At 43.4% G+C, this 19965-nt stretch overlaps 1 protein-coding gene across 2 annotated transcripts in view; it reads right to left on the bottom strand.

The window, feature by feature from the left end:
- The window catches only part of CUNH10orf67 (chromosome unknown C10orf67 homolog), a 167526-nt gene that overhangs the window by 61561 nt on the left and 86000 nt on the right, over positions 1-19965 (bottom strand). For both annotated transcript variants that reach the window (XM_040451222.1, XM_040451221.1), the window contains exons 9-10: positions 9399-9458; positions 8526-8702 (exon numbers count right to left, since the gene is read on the bottom strand). In XM_040451222.1, the coding sequence (XP_040307156.1) occupies positions 8526-8702; positions 9399-9458 (237 nt within the window). The remainder of the gene's footprint in view (positions 1-8525; positions 8703-9398; positions 9459-19965) is intronic.

Raw genomic sequence — 19965 nt, 5'->3', positions numbered from 1 at the left:
TGGTGTGGACTTTAGGAGGGGATTGGTTGATGCTAAGGCAAAAGCACCCTGCCTGGGAGAGAAGGACAAGTCTTAAGGCCCTGGGAGAGGGGAAGCAAATTCTCTGGCCAACCAGACTCAACGAAGGTGATGGGTGGAGAAGTGTGAAACACCAGGCCCCACCCACTTCTCCCAGGGCTTTCTTTCCTAGGAAAGAAAAACTTTCAACTGCTGGGGAGGGCAGCAAACCTTCATGTTCTCAGATCATAGGTGAAGACATCGTATGGCAAGAGGGAAAATTAAAGAAACATTTCCTGGGGCTCCTGCGTGGCTCAACTGGTCGAGCGTCTGACTTCGGTTCAGGTCATGATCTCGCAGCTTGTGGGTTTAAGCCCCGCATCCGGCTCTGTGCTGGCAGCTCGGAGCCTGGAGCCTGCTTCAGATTCTGTGTCTCCCTCCCTCTGCCCCTTCCCCGCTTGCACTCCGTCTCTCTCTCTCTCTCTCTCTCAAAAATAAATAAACATTAAAAAATAAAAAAAATAAATAAAAAGAAACATTTCCTTCCCTGGAAAGCAATTGTCTTAGGCCTTTAGAGTCTGTCATAATACAAAGGGGAGGTTCCTCCTATTGCAGGAGGGATGGGAAACTCCCGCCCAAGGTCAGCTTCAAGTACAGGCACAGGTAGACCACCACAGAGAGGAGGGGCAGGAATCCTGACAGAGCTCACCTCTGACGCCCAGGCACACAGCATTCCGCAAAGACTGGTCTGGATTAGAACAAGAGGGAACCCCCTCTGTGTTACTTACGGAAGCAAAGGCTGCCAACTACTGAGGGAAGGATAGGAACACAGAGAAAGACCTACCCTGGGGCACAAGCAGAAAGGTTCTGCTGAAGTTGAGGGTGGAGCATCACCCAGAAAAAAGCCTTCTGTTCCTCTGGCCCCCATTCCAAGTGCACATCCACCCCAAGAGGTACTTCAAGGCTGCGGTCCATGAAGAATAACCACAGCAACAAGCAAACTCAACTCAACTCAACTTCTAGCTAGACTGGCTGTGTCCCTTACAATAGCAATCTGATAGAAGAGGCACGCCATTTCCAGCTGTGAATACTGTTTACATCAGTTTCTACTAGTCTACACGTGATGTCTGCTGGTCAGTCAAAAATGATGAGACAAAAAGGCAAGGAGAAGAGAAAACCTAGTGTCAGGAGACAAAGCGATCAACAAAATCAGGTTCAAAGAAGGCCCAGGGGCGCCTGGGTGGCTCAGTTGGTTAAGCATATGACTTCGGCTCAGGTCATGATCTCACGGTTCATGCTGACAGCTCAGGGTCCGGACCCTGCTTTGGATTCTGTGTCTCCCTCTCTCTCTACCCCTCCTCGCCTCACACTTTGTCTCTCTGTCTCTCTCAAAAATAAATATACAGTAAAAAAAAAATTTTTTTTTTAAAGATGACCCAGATCTTGGAACTATCAGATGAGGACATTAAAATAACTATAATTACAATGTTAAAGAATCTAGAGAAGTGAACAACATGGATGATTATAAATAAGGAATTTCAGCAGAAAGATGAGAAATAAATATTAAACAAGAGTCAAATGGAAATACTAGAAATGAAAAAGACAACACCCAAAATGAAGAATTTCTCTGATGACTCATCAGTAGATTCAATATAGCTGAGGAAGACAATTAGTGAATTTGAAGGTGAGACAAAGGAAATTCCCCTAATTGAAACACAGAGAGGAAAAAATCGTTCAAAACAGATGACCAGAACATTCAAGAGATGTGGGAGGGTATCAGTCTAACATATGTGTAACTGGAGTCTCAGGAGGAGAACGGAGAGAGAATGGGGCAAAAGAGATAACGAGAGATAATGGTCAGAGATTAATGAGAGACATCAAACCACACATTTGAGAAGCTCAATCAAGAGACAGAGAATTCATTGCCAGCAGACCTGCACTGTAAGAACTGCAAAATGAAGTCCTTCAGGAAGAGGGAATATGATACCAGACAGAAACTTATCAGACCTACGTTAAGAAACAAAAGCTCTGGGGAAATGGTATAAGTGAAGGTGTCAGGTACAAATCTTGCTGTGACAAATTATATCAGGTTTTTTTTTCTTTTTACATGAAAATATATTAAATTTCAAAATATTTGAGGGATGCAACATGTTAGGAGTTCCAAGGACTGTGCTTTTGATGGAAACATTGGGAAAGGTTCTCCAGAGGCATTTGAAGCAAGGTAAATGGGCAGCCATGAATTTCATAATGACTTTTTGGAGAGCTCTTGAGAAACACTATCTTCACAGCTAAGACAAAGCGATTTGGTAGGAGGTGGCCAAAGGCTCCTAAAAATTGCAGTGACTTTGTATTGGTCTCCTATTCATCAGTTACTTGGGTGCTTCAGTCCAAAATCTTTTTTTGTCGCTTTCCTAATACTTATTCTCCTAACACTTCCAATGGTTGTATAAACATCTAAAACTGTAGATTAAAATCTTTCTAATCTTAACATAGGCAATTAATTAACTTAAAAATATGTTTATGCTTTATTTAATGTAAACCAATAGAAATGTTATGTATCTGAACCAGAATTATACTCTAGATTGTCTAGGCCCATGTCAATCAATTCCAGTGGCCTGAAACTGAATATGGGCTCACCGTATATATACACGTAGCCAATGGATTCACTGAACTCCATAACGCTTCATGGCATATGTTGTATGTAACTGCTTCTTATATTATATTATATTATATTATATTATATTATATTATATTACATTACATTATATTATATTTTCATATATTTTCATATATATTCATATATATTCATGTATATTCATATATATTCATGTATATTCATGTATATTCATATATTCAGCAGAGGGATGGATCCCGCGTTGAGATTGGTGAAGAAGATCTTCAAGCTATTTTCAAGATTTTTAAAAGCCTAAATAAAAGTGTGCCTTGATTCCCTAATAAAGTTGCATGAGCTAACAATCCTTAAGAACTCTTTGGATTTGGTTGGCATTAAATCAGTTCAGTGAAATATCACCGGTTGTCTAGGTTGATCAGATATGCAAGCTAAGAGTAACGTGCTAAATGAATAAGTAAGGGAAGACAAAGAACTTTAATAAGTTCAAGGGTTTTTAATTTTTTAATTTTATTTTAAAAATGTTTCCTAACGTTTATTTTTGAGACAGAGAGAGAGAGAGAGACAGAGCACAAGTGGGGGAGGAGCAGAGAGAGGGAGACAGAATCCAAAACAGGCTCCGGGCTGTCGGCACAGAGCCTGATGCAGGGCTTGAACCCACAAACTGTGAGATCGTGACCTAGCCGAAGTTGGACGCTCAACCAACTGAGCCACCCAGGCGCCCCAGTTCGGGGCTTTTTTAACGAACAAGCAGAGACTACAGGAAAAGAAAACAAAGTGATATTAAATAATAAAGAAACGTTTAAATACCATCTTCCGTGAAGTCATATGCCTTAAGAAAAAAAAAAAATTGATGTGTTGGAAAATTATCCCCAGGGTGTGAGGACAAAGCTGGGATCTGGGGGGGATCTGGCCTGAAGAGCTCAGGGCTGGAGAAACTGACAAGTTAGCAGAGTTAGATCCAAAGAGGGTGGCCAACAGCCCAATGCCAGTGTCTGTGGGGGTGCAGCTACCTCAGGCTTGACTCTGGCCGGCAGCCATACTCTGAAGCAGTCCGATAGCACTGAGTTCTATGACAGCATTCGCGGCACCAATCAGCAGCATGGGTACGTACCATAATGGCAGTTAGGATGACTGACAGCATATCAAATGTTCGGTCTTCTGGGGGTAAGACCCAAGTCTGGGCAGCACCAGGACTCTGGCTAAATGACCTGGTGTTCAAGGCTGGCCTCAACCGCCAGCGGGAACTGGAGAGAAACCCACAGCTGACATCCAAGCAAATGGAATAAAGCCGCACCGTGCGGCGAGGGGCAAGATGGCTGCCTTATGGGCTCCTGAATGTCAAGATGACACTTCTTCTGTTACCACCAAGGTGATATTATGGGACCTAGCAACTGCCCCTGGCCGCGCGTGCCTAGGGGAGTATAGATATGGATACAAATCTCAAATCTATCTTTTCCTGATTCCCACAGCAACATCTTGGGTCCTTAATTAAGCTATTCTAAAATATCATAAGCCCTACAAAGAAAATACTATCATTGGTCCCCCCAAAAATAAACGAAAAGGCAAGGCAAACCCATTATACGATTCTTAACAAAAAGCATTTTTCATTCCTGCCACGAATAATGAATATTATTATCTGTTCCAAATGTCCTGAAAGTATGTATTTAATTTACCATCGAACTACTCAGAATAAGATGACGTAGAAAGTAAAAGCCACCTTTCGGTTGAACTCTGAATATGATATCGCTCAGCTTGCCAACTTCGGTCTCGGAGAGCAGAATCCAAAGATGAATTCATTTTAGTGGCACGTGAGAAATTTGATTTTGAAATAAAAAAGGTGTAGCGTATGCCTTCTGTAATCTTCTCCTTTTAAAGTTATATTATGAGAGAAAGATCTGGTACAATGAGGCAAATTCTCTTGGGTCAACCTAATCTACCCAAATACGGTGACTATTGCTTGACAAGCCTCTGAAGAGCACGCACATGCGCGGAATCACCCCAGCTCTGTGTTAACACCGCCGCCCAGGCGGCCAGATCCACAGGGAGCAAAATGGAGGCCTTCCCGCCTTGCTGGGCGGAACCGCTCTAGCAAAGGAAGCCAAAGGGGAAAAGAATGAAATAATGAAACAATAAACAGATTAGATTATTTTCGTCGTCCCTGAGGATGTTTATTTTAAACTTCATGCGTGGGGCGCCTGGGTGGCTCAGTCGGTTACTTCGGCTTAGGTCATGACCTCGCGGCACCTGAGTTCGAGCCCCGCAGTCGGGTTCTGTGCTGAGAGAGCTCAGAGCCCGGAGCCCGGAGCCTGCTTCAGATTCTGTCTCCCTCTCTCTCTCTCTCTGCCCCTCCCCCGCTCACACACTGTCCCTCTCTTTCTCTGTCTCTCTCTAATATACACATTAAAAAAATTAAACTTCATGTGCAATTTAATCAAATAAAAGAGTGGCATGAGAGAGCAATGGTCAATTTCAGAAAGATTTTTCCCTCACCTACCTAGCCTATAATACTATATAACAATCATTCTCTACCCTATAATAATATTTTTTTAGTAAATTAACCAGCGTGCAGGGTGCATATGGTCATAATTTGCAAAACCGTTGCAAAAACTATTTTACCCCACAATGTCTAAATGGGAAAAGAAAAACGTTCTAGACTTTTTGTTGAAGTCCTTTGTGCGGTACAAATTGCTTTGTATTGAGTGAACTTTAAGAATGGGAACAGGATTGACTTTGTCCGTGTCCCATTTCCCACACACAAGGTCCTGATGCTTTCTGCGGATCGGAGCACACACCATATGTTCCATGAGCACAGACCAGGTTACCCCGTGGAAGCTCAGAAGTCTTCCAGGGAATCATTGACTGGGTGCAACCTTAATTAACTAATTACCCGGGGGGAGGGAGGGGGGCGGCAGGGAAGGGGGGGGCAGGCAAAAACCCTGGGAAGCCAATCTAACCTTGTTATGTGAAACCTGAGTATTTGCAATGTTTTACGGATATCAAAAACTAAACTTTACACAAAACACTGTCCAAATACAAATTTGATATTGGGAAATCTTTCATAAATAGAAATCAAACAGCAATGTTCGTATCATGCTTTTCAGACTGGCTAAACACTCAGTTTATCACTGTGTCCTCCTCTGTGTGAAGCATGTGCACTGTTCCCACCGAATGACACAGATTTCAAAAAAATAAGTATGATTAATTAGATAAGATAAGTGACTGATGTAAAAAGTTCCTTCAGCAAGCTCTCTCTTTGGGCTTTTCCATGCGGTAAATGTTACAAAACCCTTTAGAGGCGATTTTTAAGAAATCCAGCTGGCTGGGCTTCTTTTTCATTTTTTAATTTCAAACAATTTTCGTTCTCTTTTGAAAAATTTAAGGAGTCCGGTCTAATAAAATATTTAAAAGAGAAAAAGAGGGAAATTATAACCGGTGTGCATGATACGTAAAGTTAATCTCAAGTGGAGAATATACCACGTGGAAAGGTGATATAAAGGAGCACTTGCAATAAAAATATTAACAACAGAAGTGCATGTAATAGAGGTACTGGTGAACTAGAAAAATATATTTCACTTTACAATCCAGCCAACTCATACAAATATATAAACACTAGCTTACGTCATCTCCCCCCATCCCCCGCTCCGGTCTCATTTTTACTTGCTGTTTAAACATTAACTTCTGAGTCTCTCCAGCTGACAAGGCACACAGTTAGGCTTTGGCCACATCAAAACAACAATCATTCTAGTCAGAAGGAAAGACTGTGACCCTAACAGAACATCTCATTGAATGATACCTCTGTGAGATCCTGTCTGCCTTTGTCTCTCCTTTACAGTGTATTTTCTATGGGTGAGACCAAGTGGTTGTTTCTGCCCCTCATGGCTATGACCTTGAGGTCATATTTCTATGACCTCTCAATTTCTATCTGTAAACTGAGCACACTGGAGTTTCTAATCTGCAATTGCAGGACTTAGTTAGGGCCTTGGGCTTGCTGCAGGGATGGGGCAGCTCTCCCAGGGGCTGTGATCGTGAGATTAGAGACTCGGTTGCTCTGTCCCAGTCACCGACCTTGCTCTGCAGTCCTGCCATCTGCTCAGAGCCTCAGACCTGGACTCTCCTCAGCCACCATCGCCAAGGGGACTGACGCCATCATGGCGTTGATGGCGCCTTCTGAAACAGGACACTGCCTCGGCCATAGGCTCCCTAAATCCCAGGTTTGGGCTACAATCCCTCCATCCGGTCTGGCTGCTCTATCCATTCGGGTCAGCCAGCCACACTGTACACTCACACCAGGGGGTGGGTTTTTCATTTTGTTTTTTGCACACACACACACACACACACAACCCCCAAAATCAAAACAAAACAAAATCAAAACACAAATAAAGCAAACAAAAAACCAAAAACTTCCCAAGAACTGGATTCTAAACATCTCACTTCTAGAACCCAGGCGCTGGTCAGCCATGCACCAAATGTCCCCCTAAATGTGATTCTCCTCCTTCGGAAATTACACTGCTTTCCGGTTGTGCACACTTCCTAACTTTGTGCACAGTGGCGGTGCTTTCAGAGGAGAGTATCTGTCTCAGCTCTGGGGGGAGTGACTCTTTCCCTCCACCTGCATGCTTACTCCTCTGCTCGGGAGGAACAGGGAGCCATCTGGCTGGTGAGTCGGGCACGAGAGGCCTGCACCTCTGCATTTAGAATATGGATGAGCCCCCAGAGCAAGAATCAGCTTTGCTCCTCTGGGTCCCAAGCGTTCAGGAAGCAGATTCTGCCCCCCGTGGGGGAAGGAGGAAGAGCAGGGGAACACGCAGAAAGGAGAGTTTGGGAAGTGCTGCGCGTTGCCTGTGCGTATCGCCAACCGGCTTCTAAGCTTTCTAAAAACTCCAACGGAAAAAGAGTTTTGACTAGTCATACCATTCACAGTGCCCCCGGGCTGGGTCACTGCTGGGAGAATTACGATCCCCATGACTCACAGCAGAAAGGTCCCTTCAGGATCATAGGAAGGTGGGGCTCCTGAGATGCAGGGAGGAGTGTCTCCTCAGTGCCCGCACAAGAAGCCGACAGGGTGGGTTGCACATCACAAAGCTACTTCCTAACATGGTTTCTTGTACGGACCAGCAGTAACACGGCAGGCCTGGTAAAAGCAACTCTGATTGGTGGCCGTCTAGCGGATTAGGACAGGAAGAGCGTATATTTCATGCGTGCATGTCCCTGACGGTGTGAGTTAATCCAGCTGTCAATTTAGAATGCTATGAGCGAATAGGGGCGCCCGGGGGGCTCAGTCGGTAGAGCGTCCGACTTCGGCTCAGGTCGTGATCTAGCAGTCCGGGGGTTCGAGCCCCGAGTCCGGCTCTGCGCCCACAGCTCGGAGCCTGGAGCCTGCTTGGGATTCTGTGTCTCCCTCTCTCTCTCTCTCTGCCCCTCCCCCGCTTGCGCTCTGCCTCTCAAAAATAAACAAACATTAATTAGAATACTATGAACAAATGGATTGTGTAGCCTGCATGCCCTGAAAATTCAGGGAATTTTCAGTAAGCTTTTGACAGATATCGGGCAGTAATGAGTCAGAAATTATACCCCCTAGAACATGCTTTGGACGTGACTTTTCTATCCTGCTAATTTAATAGAGACCCACTAAGCCTTAGTGACGAAGCTAATAAACCACCAACCTGGGGACAAGGGTGGCATCCTCTTGGGCAGTCAAGGGGCTCAACAAGGACACCTTGGTGCACAGAAGAGCAGACAGAGCCCTGCCCAGCTGCACGCACAGAGAGTAGGGGACCCGGCGGGTGAGACCGGCCGCCTTGCTGATGCCGGCCGTGAGGTCGCAATAGTGCCCGCAGAACGGCGGCCCTTTGTGGACCAAAGCGTCATGGCGTGTGGTCATATGAGAAGTTCTTACCACAGGCTGTTCTTCCTTGGCAGATTTCTTCGGAGTCTTAACTTTCTTGGTCTTAACAGGCGCTAAACTGGAGGAGGGCGAGCGTGCCCTTGAAATGGTTCCAGGCCTGGATGGAATCCTGGGTTGTGAGGACCACAGAGACAAAGAGGTTTCTTTCTCCTTGAGTGCTCTCCAGCTCTGGCACACAAAAACAACCAACTTTGTTATTCTCACTTCACGCCTCCGGTTCACGTCTCTTTTCTTTTCTTCCCTTGAGCGGGCATTTCAGGCTAAAGTGTTCAGTCCCAAAGGGTATGGATCTGTTCCTTTTCCCCAGTCCCACACTCCCCGTTGGCCTGATTTAATTTGCAGGCTGGGTCTGTTTTTCCACGCCTCCCACTGATGCTGCTGTACTAAGAAAAACATACCAACGAATTCGATGTTTCCTGGAAGCAGCTGGAAAGGCGGGGGCGGGGTGAGGAGTGGGGTGCAGTGACAGCTTGAGGTCTGTATTGGATGTGTAGGGAGCTCGGGGAAGAGAAGGTAGGAGGGAAGGGACAGGAGTCTGAAGAGACAAGGCATGAGCAGGGGAGGGGCAGACAGAGAGGGAGGCACAGAACCAGAAGCAGGCTCCAGGCTCCGAGCTGTCAGCACAGAGCGGGGGCCCGAACTCACAGACCGCGAGATCATGACCTGAGCCAAAGTCAGACACTTAACCGACTGAGCCACCCAGACGCTCCTACCATACACACTTTTAAGCATTTTCTCCTTCAGACTCAGATCTTGGAAAGTGAAAAGTCTCAGTGCGGTATGCAGGCATTCTTCAACCCAGACGCCAAAATGAGACACACACAGAATAAAAGACAAAAAAAGAACTTAAAGTTAAATGCAGACCTTGACGCTTAGGCTCTCAATCCTCTTCCTTGTTTCCATGTCCTCCTTCTGTTTATTAATCTGTGAAATGGAAGGCCCGTATCATTTGTTATCATTTGCAAAGATTCAAAAGAATTTTCTAGAAAACTTCCTCAAGCAATGAAAGAATAGAATTGTAAACCCCTTGACTGCTAAAACTATGATGAGGATGTAAGGTTATAATGCTGAATATGAATTAGAAGATAAATTTGTACCCAGAAAAAAAACACTTAAAAGAGGTGAACAGAAAGAAATAAAATTGTAAATGTTTAAAGTCATTAGCATTTGTTCATTGCTTTAAGCATAATAGAGACTATAGAGAAATATATATTGTTTGCTTTCGTGGTAATAATTTGTTTCATATATTTTTACGATAGCTATAAATCCCAGGTCTTATAAAATTTGCAAAGAAATTTCAGATAATTCAATAGCCAGACTTCAATCATATAATGATGAAATTTTGATTTAAAGAATCGATTCTAGGTTCCAGGCATAAAAGGCTTTTTATCATATGTATCATTGAGATATAACTGACATATAATGCTATATTAGTTTCGGGTCTGCAACGTAATAATTCAAAATTTGTTTCTATTACAACATGATCACCACAATAAATGTAGTTAAAACATCCATCACCACACAGTTACATTTTTTTTCTTCTGGCAAGAACATTTAGGATTTACTCTCTTAGCAACTTTCAAATATACTATACAGTCTTATTAACCATAGTTACCATGTTGCACGTGACGCTCCTATGACCGCTTTTTATCTCATAACTGGAAATTTGTCCTTTTTGACCACCTTCACCCATTTCACCCACGTCCCACCCTACCCTCTGGCATTTCTAAGTTCATTTTCTCAGGTTTGTTTTTAGATTCCACCTATAAGTAAGGTGATACAGTCTTTCTCTGTCTTTCTCTGATTCACATCACTTTGTATAATTTCCTTCAGATCCATCTGTGTTGTTGCAAGGGGCAAATAATATATCATTAATGCATGCGTCAATCATATTAAGCTTTTTTCATATTAATTTACGAGTAATGCCAGTGATTTAAAAAAAATTTTTTTTTAACATTTATTTATTGTTGAGAGACAGAGCATGAGCAGGGGAGGAGCAGAGAGAGAGGGAGACACAGAATCCGAAGCAGGTTCCAGGCTCTGAGCTGTCAGCACAGAGCCCGACGCGGGGCTCGAACCCACGGACCGCGAGATCATGACCCGAGCTGAAGTCAGACACTTAACCGACTGAGCCACCCAGGTGCCCCAATGCCAGTGATTCTAATTCTGGCTAATCTTATGAAAAATGAGAAATACCTCCAGCCATTCATCTCACTAGCGTCTCACCAACTACAATGGATTTTCAAAAGTAGTTGTCACCTACAGATAGAGCGGAATTCAACCGAAGACAGGTCTGTGTCATGAACTCTTGAGGTCTGGGAGGATGGTAACTGCTGTCCATGGAGCGCTGCATTTGGGGAGAACTGGGCGGGTGTGCTGAGATTCAGGAGAACACGCAAAGCTTGGATTTTATTTCAAACGCAGGAGGGCACCACTGAATGACTTTAAGTGTGTGGGGGTGTATGTGTGTGACATGATAATATTCACATTATGAAGGTGTAATTAGGTGGGGGCTACACTTCTGGTCACGGCTGAGTAACTGCTGTGAAACCAACCCTCCCGCAGATGACAACTATAAACTCTGGAGAAAAGTATACAAAAGCAATTACTTGAAGACAATGGCTTTAAACTTGAGAGCAGTGCCCAGTCTGGCTGGCGGGGGGAGTAACTAAAACCGAGGGGAAATTCGCAGCCTTTTGGGATTACTGAGGACACAGTTCAGGACAGCCATAGCCAACGAAAGTCCCAAGGCAAGGAGACCCCGAGGAAATTCAGACTGCACGGCCCCAAACCGTGTGCATAAATTTTGCCTAATCTCTAGCTGATGCCTGGGCGATGCCTGCAGCGAAGGGAAGCCTTGAAGATGGAATTAGGATTGATGGCGATGTCGCCACCCGCCGCCTGCGACACGCGGCTTGCAGTTTGATTGCAACCAAGTTCATTGCCTGCTTTTTAAAATGTATTTCTTTATGTTTTTTTTTTTTTTCTGAGACAGAGCGTAAGCAGAGGAGGGGCAGAGAGGGGGACAGAGGATCCCAAGAGGGCTCTGCGCTGACAGCAGCGAGCCCGATGCGGGGCCCCCACTCACAAACCGTGAGATCATGACCTGAGCCGAAGCTGGACGCTCAACCGAGTGAGCCACTCATTGCTTGATTCTTAAAAATGCCATAGAACATTCGTAATGTCCTTAAAATCCCCAAATGCGCCACACAACTAGGGTGTGTGGTTGATCTATTTTCAAGGAAAAGCCTGTTAACAGACTGACACTTGGACGGTAGCTGAAAAACTAGTGGGATGACGTCTCTAAAGTGCTAAAAGAATGAAAGAGAAGCCAACACTGTCGACTCGGGATTCTGTGCTGAGAGAAAGTATCTTTCGAGGTCGAAGGTAAAAGAGGGGCACCTGGGCGGCTCAGTCACTTATGTGTTGGGCTTCAGCGCAGGTCATGATCTCCTGGTTCGTGGGCTCGAGCCCCTCGTTGGGCTCTGTGTTGACAGCTCAGAGCCTGGAGCCTGCTTCCGATTCCGTGTGTCTGTCTCTCTTTGCCCCTCCCCCTCTGTCGCTCACCCTCTGTCTCTCTCTCTCTCTCTGTCTCTCTCTCAGCGATAAACATTAACAAGAACAAAAAAAACAGAGGGACAGCACCACCGCGGTCCTGATCTATGAGAAACACTAAAGGAATCTCCTCAGACCGAAGAAAATTGATCCCAGGGACAGCCTCCAATCTTTAGGAAGGAATGCAGAGCATCAGAAATGGTGAATAGGTAAGAGTATTTTGTTTTCATTTCTTTCAAATACATACAACTGTTTAAAGCAAAACTTGTAAGAAAATAAAATAAGAAAGCAAAAATTATAGGGGCACCTGGCTGGCTCAGTAGGTAGAATGTTCCAACTGCTGACTGTGAATTCAAGCCCCTCGTTGGGTATACAGATTACATAAATACACAAATAAAACTTTAAAAAAGTAAGGCAAAAATTGTAATTATGATGTAAATAGAATACATAGAACAGCTTTCACTTGAAGAATGGAGAAATAGATCTATATAAACAAACCTACGTATTTCAGGTGTACTATATGTTACACGAAACGGCCCTAAATTAACTCTAAGTCAAATGGCAACAAGTTAAGGATGTAAATTATGATTGCTACAGTAACCACTGAAAGATCGGCAAAAAGCCAAAATGATAACAGATAAATTAAAATGGGATTCTAAAACATATTAAAAGAAAGGTAAAAATCAATCAATAAGGGAACAGAGGAAAAATGACAATGCAAAACCCAGAGGGCACATGTAGAAAACCAGTGATAAAATGGTAGACCTAATCCACCCCTATCGATAATCACATTGAATGTTGATAGACTAAGCAATCTGGTTAAAATGCTGAAATGGCCGGAATGTGTAAAAAAATCAAGAACCAAGTTTTTTCTGTCTATTACATAAGCACTTTAAATATAAATACACAAAGAGGTTGGAATACCACCCATCAACTTGGCAGAAGATAAATCATTTTCAAGTGTATATGGTACAGTCCCATGATAGACTGTATGCTTTTTGGCCATGAAAGAACTGCCAACAGACTGATAAAAATTCAAATCATACAGAGAATGTTCTCTGATCACAATGGAATTAAACTAGAAATCAATAACAAAAAATATAAAGTAAACAACACAGTTCTAAATCACAAAGGAAACCAGAAATTAGAAAATTTTCGGGGCGCCTGGGTGGCGCGGTCGGTTAGGCGTCTGACTTCAGCCAGGTCACGATCTCGCGGTCCGTGAGTTCGAGCCCCGCGTCGGGCTCTGGGCTGATGGCTCAGAGCCTGGAGCCTGTTTCCGATTCTGTGTCTCCCTCTCTCTCTGCCCCTCCCCCGTTCATGCTCTGTCTCTCTCTGTCCCAAAAATGAATGAACGTTGAAAAAAAAAAATTAAAAAAAAAAAGAAAATTTTCTACACTGAGTAACAATACAGGATATCAAAACGTGTGGAAAGCTGCTCAGAGGCAAATTAATCGCTTTAAATGCTCATATTAAAAATAATAAAAAGCCTGAGATCAATTACCTAAAGTTCCACCCTGGGAAGGTCAAAAGAGAAGAGTGGGGGCACCAGGGTGGCTCAGTCAGCTAAGCATCCAACTCTTGATCTAGGCTCAGGTCATGATCTCACTGTTGATGAGATCAAGCTCCTCCCTGGACTCTGGCTGATAGTGTGGAGCCTGCTTGGGATTCTCTCTCTTCCTCTCTCTCTGTCCCTCTCCCACTTGCATGTGCGCTCTCTCTCTCTCTCTCTTTCTCAAAAATAAATAAATAAACTTAAAAAAAAAAGCAAGAGCGGGGTGCCTGGTTGGCTCAGTGTGCTGGGTGTTTAACTTCAGCTCACGTCATGATCTCGAGGTTCACAAGCTTGAGTCCCTCATCAGGCTCTGTGCTGGCAGCTCAGAGCCTGGAGCCTGCTTTGGATTCTGTCTCCCTCTCTCTCTGCTCCTCCCTCACTTGTGCTCTGTCTCTCTCTCTCAATAATAAATAGGTTTTTTTTTTTTAAATTTGAAACAAGAAGAGCAAAGTAAACAAAAAGGAAATAGAGTTGGAAAAAGGACAGAGGTCAGAGCGGATATCAATGAAATAAAAAGAAAAAAATAGAGAAGTTAGAGCCAATATTAATTTCTTGAAATGATCAGCAAAATTGATAAACCCCCAATTGGACTGATCAAAAACATAATTTACTAATATCAGGAATGAAAGACGATTCATTATTTCAGATCCTATAGATATTAGAAGGATAATAAGAGAATGTTATGCAAAACCTCATACCAACAAATACGTAATTAAATGAAGTGAACAAATTGAATAACACAACATAACAAAACAGAAAATGAAATAAAAAACGTGAATAGCTGAAAGCTATTCAAGAAAATAAAACCATTATCAAGAACTTTTACCTAAAGAAAACTCTAGGCTCAGACAGTTTCTCTGGTGAATTCTATCAAACATTTAAGAAAGAAATGACAAATCTTTACTAACACCGCCAAAATTGTTTTCAGAAGACAGAGAAGACATATTTCTAAATTCATTTTATGAAGGCTGCATAACTGTAACTCAAAACACACACCCAGAGAAAGAAAGAAAATTTAGAGACCAATGTCCCTTACGAGCATAGATTCAGAGTCCTCAGCAAATTGAATGCAGTAGCATATAAAAGGTCTAAAACGTCATGACAAAGAGGGGTTTATCTCAGGAATGCAAAATCGCTTCAACGTTCAAAAACCCAGGTATTTCGCCACATTACAGTACAAGGGAAAAAATATATCATCATTTCAATAGCTGCGGAAAAAAGCATTGGACAAAATTCAACAGCCATTCATGAAAGAAACTCTCAGAAACCGAGGAATAGAAGGGAACTTCCTCAACCTGACAAATGGCTGCCATAGAAACCTTATGGCTAGGGGCGCCTGGGTGGCGCAGTCGGTTAAGTGTCCGACTTCAGCCAGGTCACGATCTCTCGGTCCGTGAGTTCGAGCCCCACGTCGGGCTCTGGGCTGATGGCTCGGAGTCTGGAGCCTGTTTCCGATTCTGTGTCTCCCTCTCTCTCTGCCCCTCCCCCGTTCATGCTCTGTCTCTCTCTGTCCCAAAAATAAATAAACGTTGAAAAAAAAATGTTTAAAAAAAAAAAAAAAGAAACCTTATGGCTAAATCATACTTAATGATGACACAATAAAGTATGCCCTAAGCCTGGGAATGAGACAAGAATGCTTCTTCTCACCACTGTTACACAACACTCTATTGCAAGTCCTAGCCGTTGTTATAAAAGGTAGAAAGATCAGAAACAAATAAATAAAACTGTCTCCGTTTACAGAAGACCTGATTGCTTACATCAAGAATCTGCAGATTGTTTACATTTGAAGAAATCTATGAAATTATTATTGTAACAATGAAGTGAATCTAACAAGGTGCAGAATACAAAGTTAATATAAAATAAGTTGTATTTTTATAGACCGGTACCAAACAAGTGGAAATAAAACCTAAAACCAATTCCATTTCCAAGTGTATTAAAAATGGTAAGATACTACAGAATAAACTTAACAAAAGGTGTGCAAAACCCCTACACTGAAATTGACAACATACTGCTGACAAAATTAGAGAAGGCCTGGGGCGCCTGGGTGGCGCAGTCGGTTGAGCGTCCGACTTCAGCCAGGTCACGATCTCGCGGTCCGTGAGTTCGAGCCCCACGTCAGGCTCTGGGCTGATGGCTCGGAGCCTGGAGCCTGTTTCCGATTCTATGTCTCCCTCTCTCTCTGCCCCTCCCCCGTTCATGCTCTGTCTCTCTCTGTCCCAAAAACAAAACAACAACAACAACAAAAAAAACGTTGAAAAAAATTAGAGAAGGCCTAAATAAATGGACATATGGAAACAAAAATTAAAAATGCAATGCAATTTGCAACTGCGCCAAAGGAAACATAAATAGATATAAATCTAACCATTCATACATTATGTATGCTGATAATTACAAAATGCTGATGAAAAAACTCAAAGACTCAAGTAAATAAAAAGACAGACTGTGTTCACGGATTAGACAACTCAATGTACTACGTAATGTCAATTCTCCCCCAAATTGATCTCTAGCTTAATGCATTTCTATCAAAATCCCAGCTAGGTTTTTTGCTGACATAGACAATTTTATCCTAGAGGTAAGGCCCTAGAATAGCTAAAACGATCTTGAAAAAGAAGAATAAATTAGAAGGACTCACTTTGCCTGATATTAAGATTTATTATATAGCTGCAGTAATCAAAGATCTGTGGTACTCGTAGAGGACTAGACCCATAAATCAATGGAACTGAACAGTGAATCCAGAGATAGAGCCACGCAAATATTTTCACTGATTTTTGACAGAAGGGCAACACCAGTTCCTTGGAAGAAGGATAGCCTTTTCAACATTTAGGGCAGGAGCAATCGGACATCGGTAGCCACCAAAAACGAACCTCATGTAAACCTTACATCTTACACAAAGAGTAACGCAAAATGGATCATAGACCGAAATGTAAAATATAAAACCATAAACTTTTAGGGAAAAAAAAGTAAGAGAAAATCTTTGGGATCTAGGGCTAAGCAAAGAGGTCTTGGACGTGATAGCACAATTCATGAAAGGAAAGATTGATAAATTGGACTCTGTCCTATCTGAATATACTCAGGCTGGTATGACAAAATACCACAGATTGGGTGGCCTAAAGAGCAAACGTTTATGTGTCATGCTTCTGGAGGCTGGGAAGTTCAAGGTCAAGATGCCAGCAGATTTGGTGGTTAGTGAGAGCCTGCTTCCTGGACTACAGACTGCGGTTTTCTCCCAGTATGCTCACTTGGCCTTCCATCAGTGTGTGCACGTGAAGTGAAGTGTTGGGTGGGTGGGGAAGGAGTCAGAGACAGAGAGATCGAGAGAGATCGAGAGAGATCGAGAAAGAGAGAGAGAGAGAGAGAGCGCTATTATCATTATTATTTACTTCCTTTCTGGTTGATTTGGGTTTATTTTGCTCCTCTGTTTCTAATTTCTTGCGGTAGACACTTCAGTTCTTGATTTGAGACCCTCCTCTTCTCTACTGTAAGCATTTAGAACTATATTTCCTTCTCAGCACTGCTTTGGCTGTGTCTCATATATTTGATACGTTTTATTTTTCATTCTGTTTTTTGTACTTAAAATTGTATTTCGGGGCGCGTGGATGGCTCAGCCAGTTAAGCATGCAACTCTCGATTTCAGCTCAGATCATAATCTCACAGTTCGTGAGTTTGAGTCCTGCAGCAGGCTCTGCACTGACAGAGTGAGCTCACTGACGCTCTCTCAAAATAAATGAACTAAAAATAAAAGAAAGTTTTTTAATTGTAGTCTTCCTCTTAACCCTTTCTATTCCCAGTTGGCTGAAAGTTTTCATCATAGTGTATATTGGACTTTCTCACACGTTTTTTCCTACATCTCTCTGCCCTTTGGCCGGAAGCTCCCGCTACAACAAAGTGCACTGGATGGTCCCAATGCCCTTTCCGACTTCCCCAATAAACGTACAAAGTGCTACGGAGCTGGGATTCCTCTCCTGCAGCACTTTCCATGATTCATCCTGCCGACCTAGCCCAAGACCACCTTGTGGTGGAATAATACAAGATCAAGGGAGAGTGTCCTCTCTGTTCATTTTACTCTTGTAAATTGTTATTAATAAACGTTACATACTTATACCACCCAAACTAGCGGTACTTACGGCTCTGCCCCTTGCCCAACATCTAGGATTACAACAGCACAACCCAGCAGCGGGTGTTACCCACAGTGAGCGCTTACTGCAACTACGACCATATGAGAGATACACGACAATTTCCTCAAATGGAAGTCTGGAGCTTTCTGCCTGACCTCAGCATGAATGGCTTCTGTTCATTGAAATGTATCAGCCTGACATTCTGACAGGGAGGTGTCAAGGGAGAGAGTCAGGAAATAAGTGAATTCAATAAAAACAAAGGAGAGAGGCTCAGGACTAGACCAGAACAAAGACACTTCCCTTAATCACACCTGGCTACGAGTTTTCCCTTAGTGACTAAGGCCGCAATTCTCAATGTATGGTCCAAGAATCCACGGGGTTCCCAAGATCTTTAGGGCTTTTGCAACGTCATTTTTATTTTCATAATAATACTAAGACAATGGTCACCTTTTTTTTTCACTCTCATGGTCTCACCAGTGTCGGGTGGAGTTTTCCAGAGGCTCTGTGATGTTTATCATGACAGAATGAATGCGGAGCCAGATATAAGGATCCAGCTGTCTTCCGGTAAGCCAGATGTTAAAGAAATTTGCAAACATGTAAGGCAATGCCACCCGTACCAACTTTTCTCGTTTCAGAAAATATTTTCATAAATAATGCTACTTATTTCAGCATGTAAGAGGCTATTATTGCTATTTTTAAATGAATCAAGAAATAATTTGACTCTGTTTTCACTTCACATGCAGCAAATATTAGCCGATAAAACCAATTTAAACCAAATCTCCTTAGGGGACTCAATTTTTCAGAGCAAAAGGGATCTTGAGACCAAAAATTTTGAGAAACATTGGAACAAAACCTATAAATTAATACTGGAAAGTACACTGTAGTTCATTGATATATTGTGTAGCTATGTCACATACATGTATTAACAGTATTACCTGCTTTTTAAAAAACTTTTTTAAATGTTTATTTTTGAGAGCGAGAGCTTGAGTGGGGGAGATGCAGAGAGAGAGACAGAGACAGAGACGGAGAGACAGAGGATCAAAAGGAGGCTCTGCACTGAAGGCACAAAGCACAATGCGGGGCTCGAACTCATGAACCGAACCCATGAGATCAGGATCCGAGCTGAAGTCTGATGCTCAAAGAACTGAGCCACCCAGGCGCCCCAGTACTATCTGCTTATTAAACTCTGTGTAGTTCAGGTCATAGTATGGGTTAAGTCATTTTCAACTAATCATTTTTTTTTAAGTTTATTTGAGAGAGAGAGAGAGAGAGAGGGTGGGGGGGAGGGGCAGAGAGAGAGAGGGAGAGAGGGAATCCCAAGCAGGCTCCACGCTGCCAACACAAGGCCCGATACGGGGCTCCAACTCACGGACTGAGAAATCACGACGTAAGCCGAAATCAAGAGTTGGACGCTCAATTGACTGAGCCACCCAGGTGCCCCACAGCTAGCCATTTTTGAAATTCATTCCTTCACGTACTCATAACAAACGTTTGAGTCTCTATTCTGTGGCAGCCGCCATGGTAGGCTTCGGACAAGATGCAGCTCCTGCTTTCTAGTAGCTCACCGGATGGAGACAGCAGAGAAGTCAACGGGCCATCTGTACACAGTGCGAGGGGAGCCAAGAGAGGGGGGCCGTGTGCTATAAAAACCTACATAAACCCCTCATCCAGTCTGGGGCAGTAATGGGGCGGGGTTCCCAGAGATGTTATCTGACCTCTGACCCGAGGCATGACTAGGAGTTAACCCAGAGAGGGCGCTTCGGGAAGAGGAAACCAGGGAGAAGAAACAGCCCTCTGAGATAGTTTGCAATAAACCTCCCGACCATAGGCAGACAAATGTGTCTGCTCATTTCAGAGGGGGTGAATTACTGCCAGGGCGTGTGGGCTTTGTGGTAATGGACTTTGAACAACACCTGCTCGAAGGAACATTCCTTCCACAAGGTCCGCCCTCCACCTCTGTGACTTATAAGGAGATTATAAAGGGCTACCAGATGTCCGGGACTGTATGGAACACATTTTCTTAATGGTAGGCAGGATCGGGGAACTTGTTCCTCTCCCTGCCACGTATAGAGGGAGGCAGTCACCCTGAGCCACTAGTCTGTCATGCTCATCTGCATTAAGAGCCACTATTCTTGGGGCACCTGGGTGGCTCAGTCGGTCAGGTGTCCACCTTCGGTTCAGGTCTTGATCTTACAGTTCGTGAGTT

The sequence above is a fragment of the Herpailurus yagouaroundi genome, unplaced genomic scaffold (genome assembly GCF_014898765.1).
Source record: "Herpailurus yagouaroundi ecotype Mexico unplaced genomic scaffold, PumYag 203, whole genome shotgun sequence".
NCBI lineage: Eukaryota > Metazoa > Chordata > Mammalia > Carnivora > Felidae > Herpailurus > Herpailurus yagouaroundi.
This window is presented reverse-complemented; position numbering and strand designations above follow the sequence as displayed.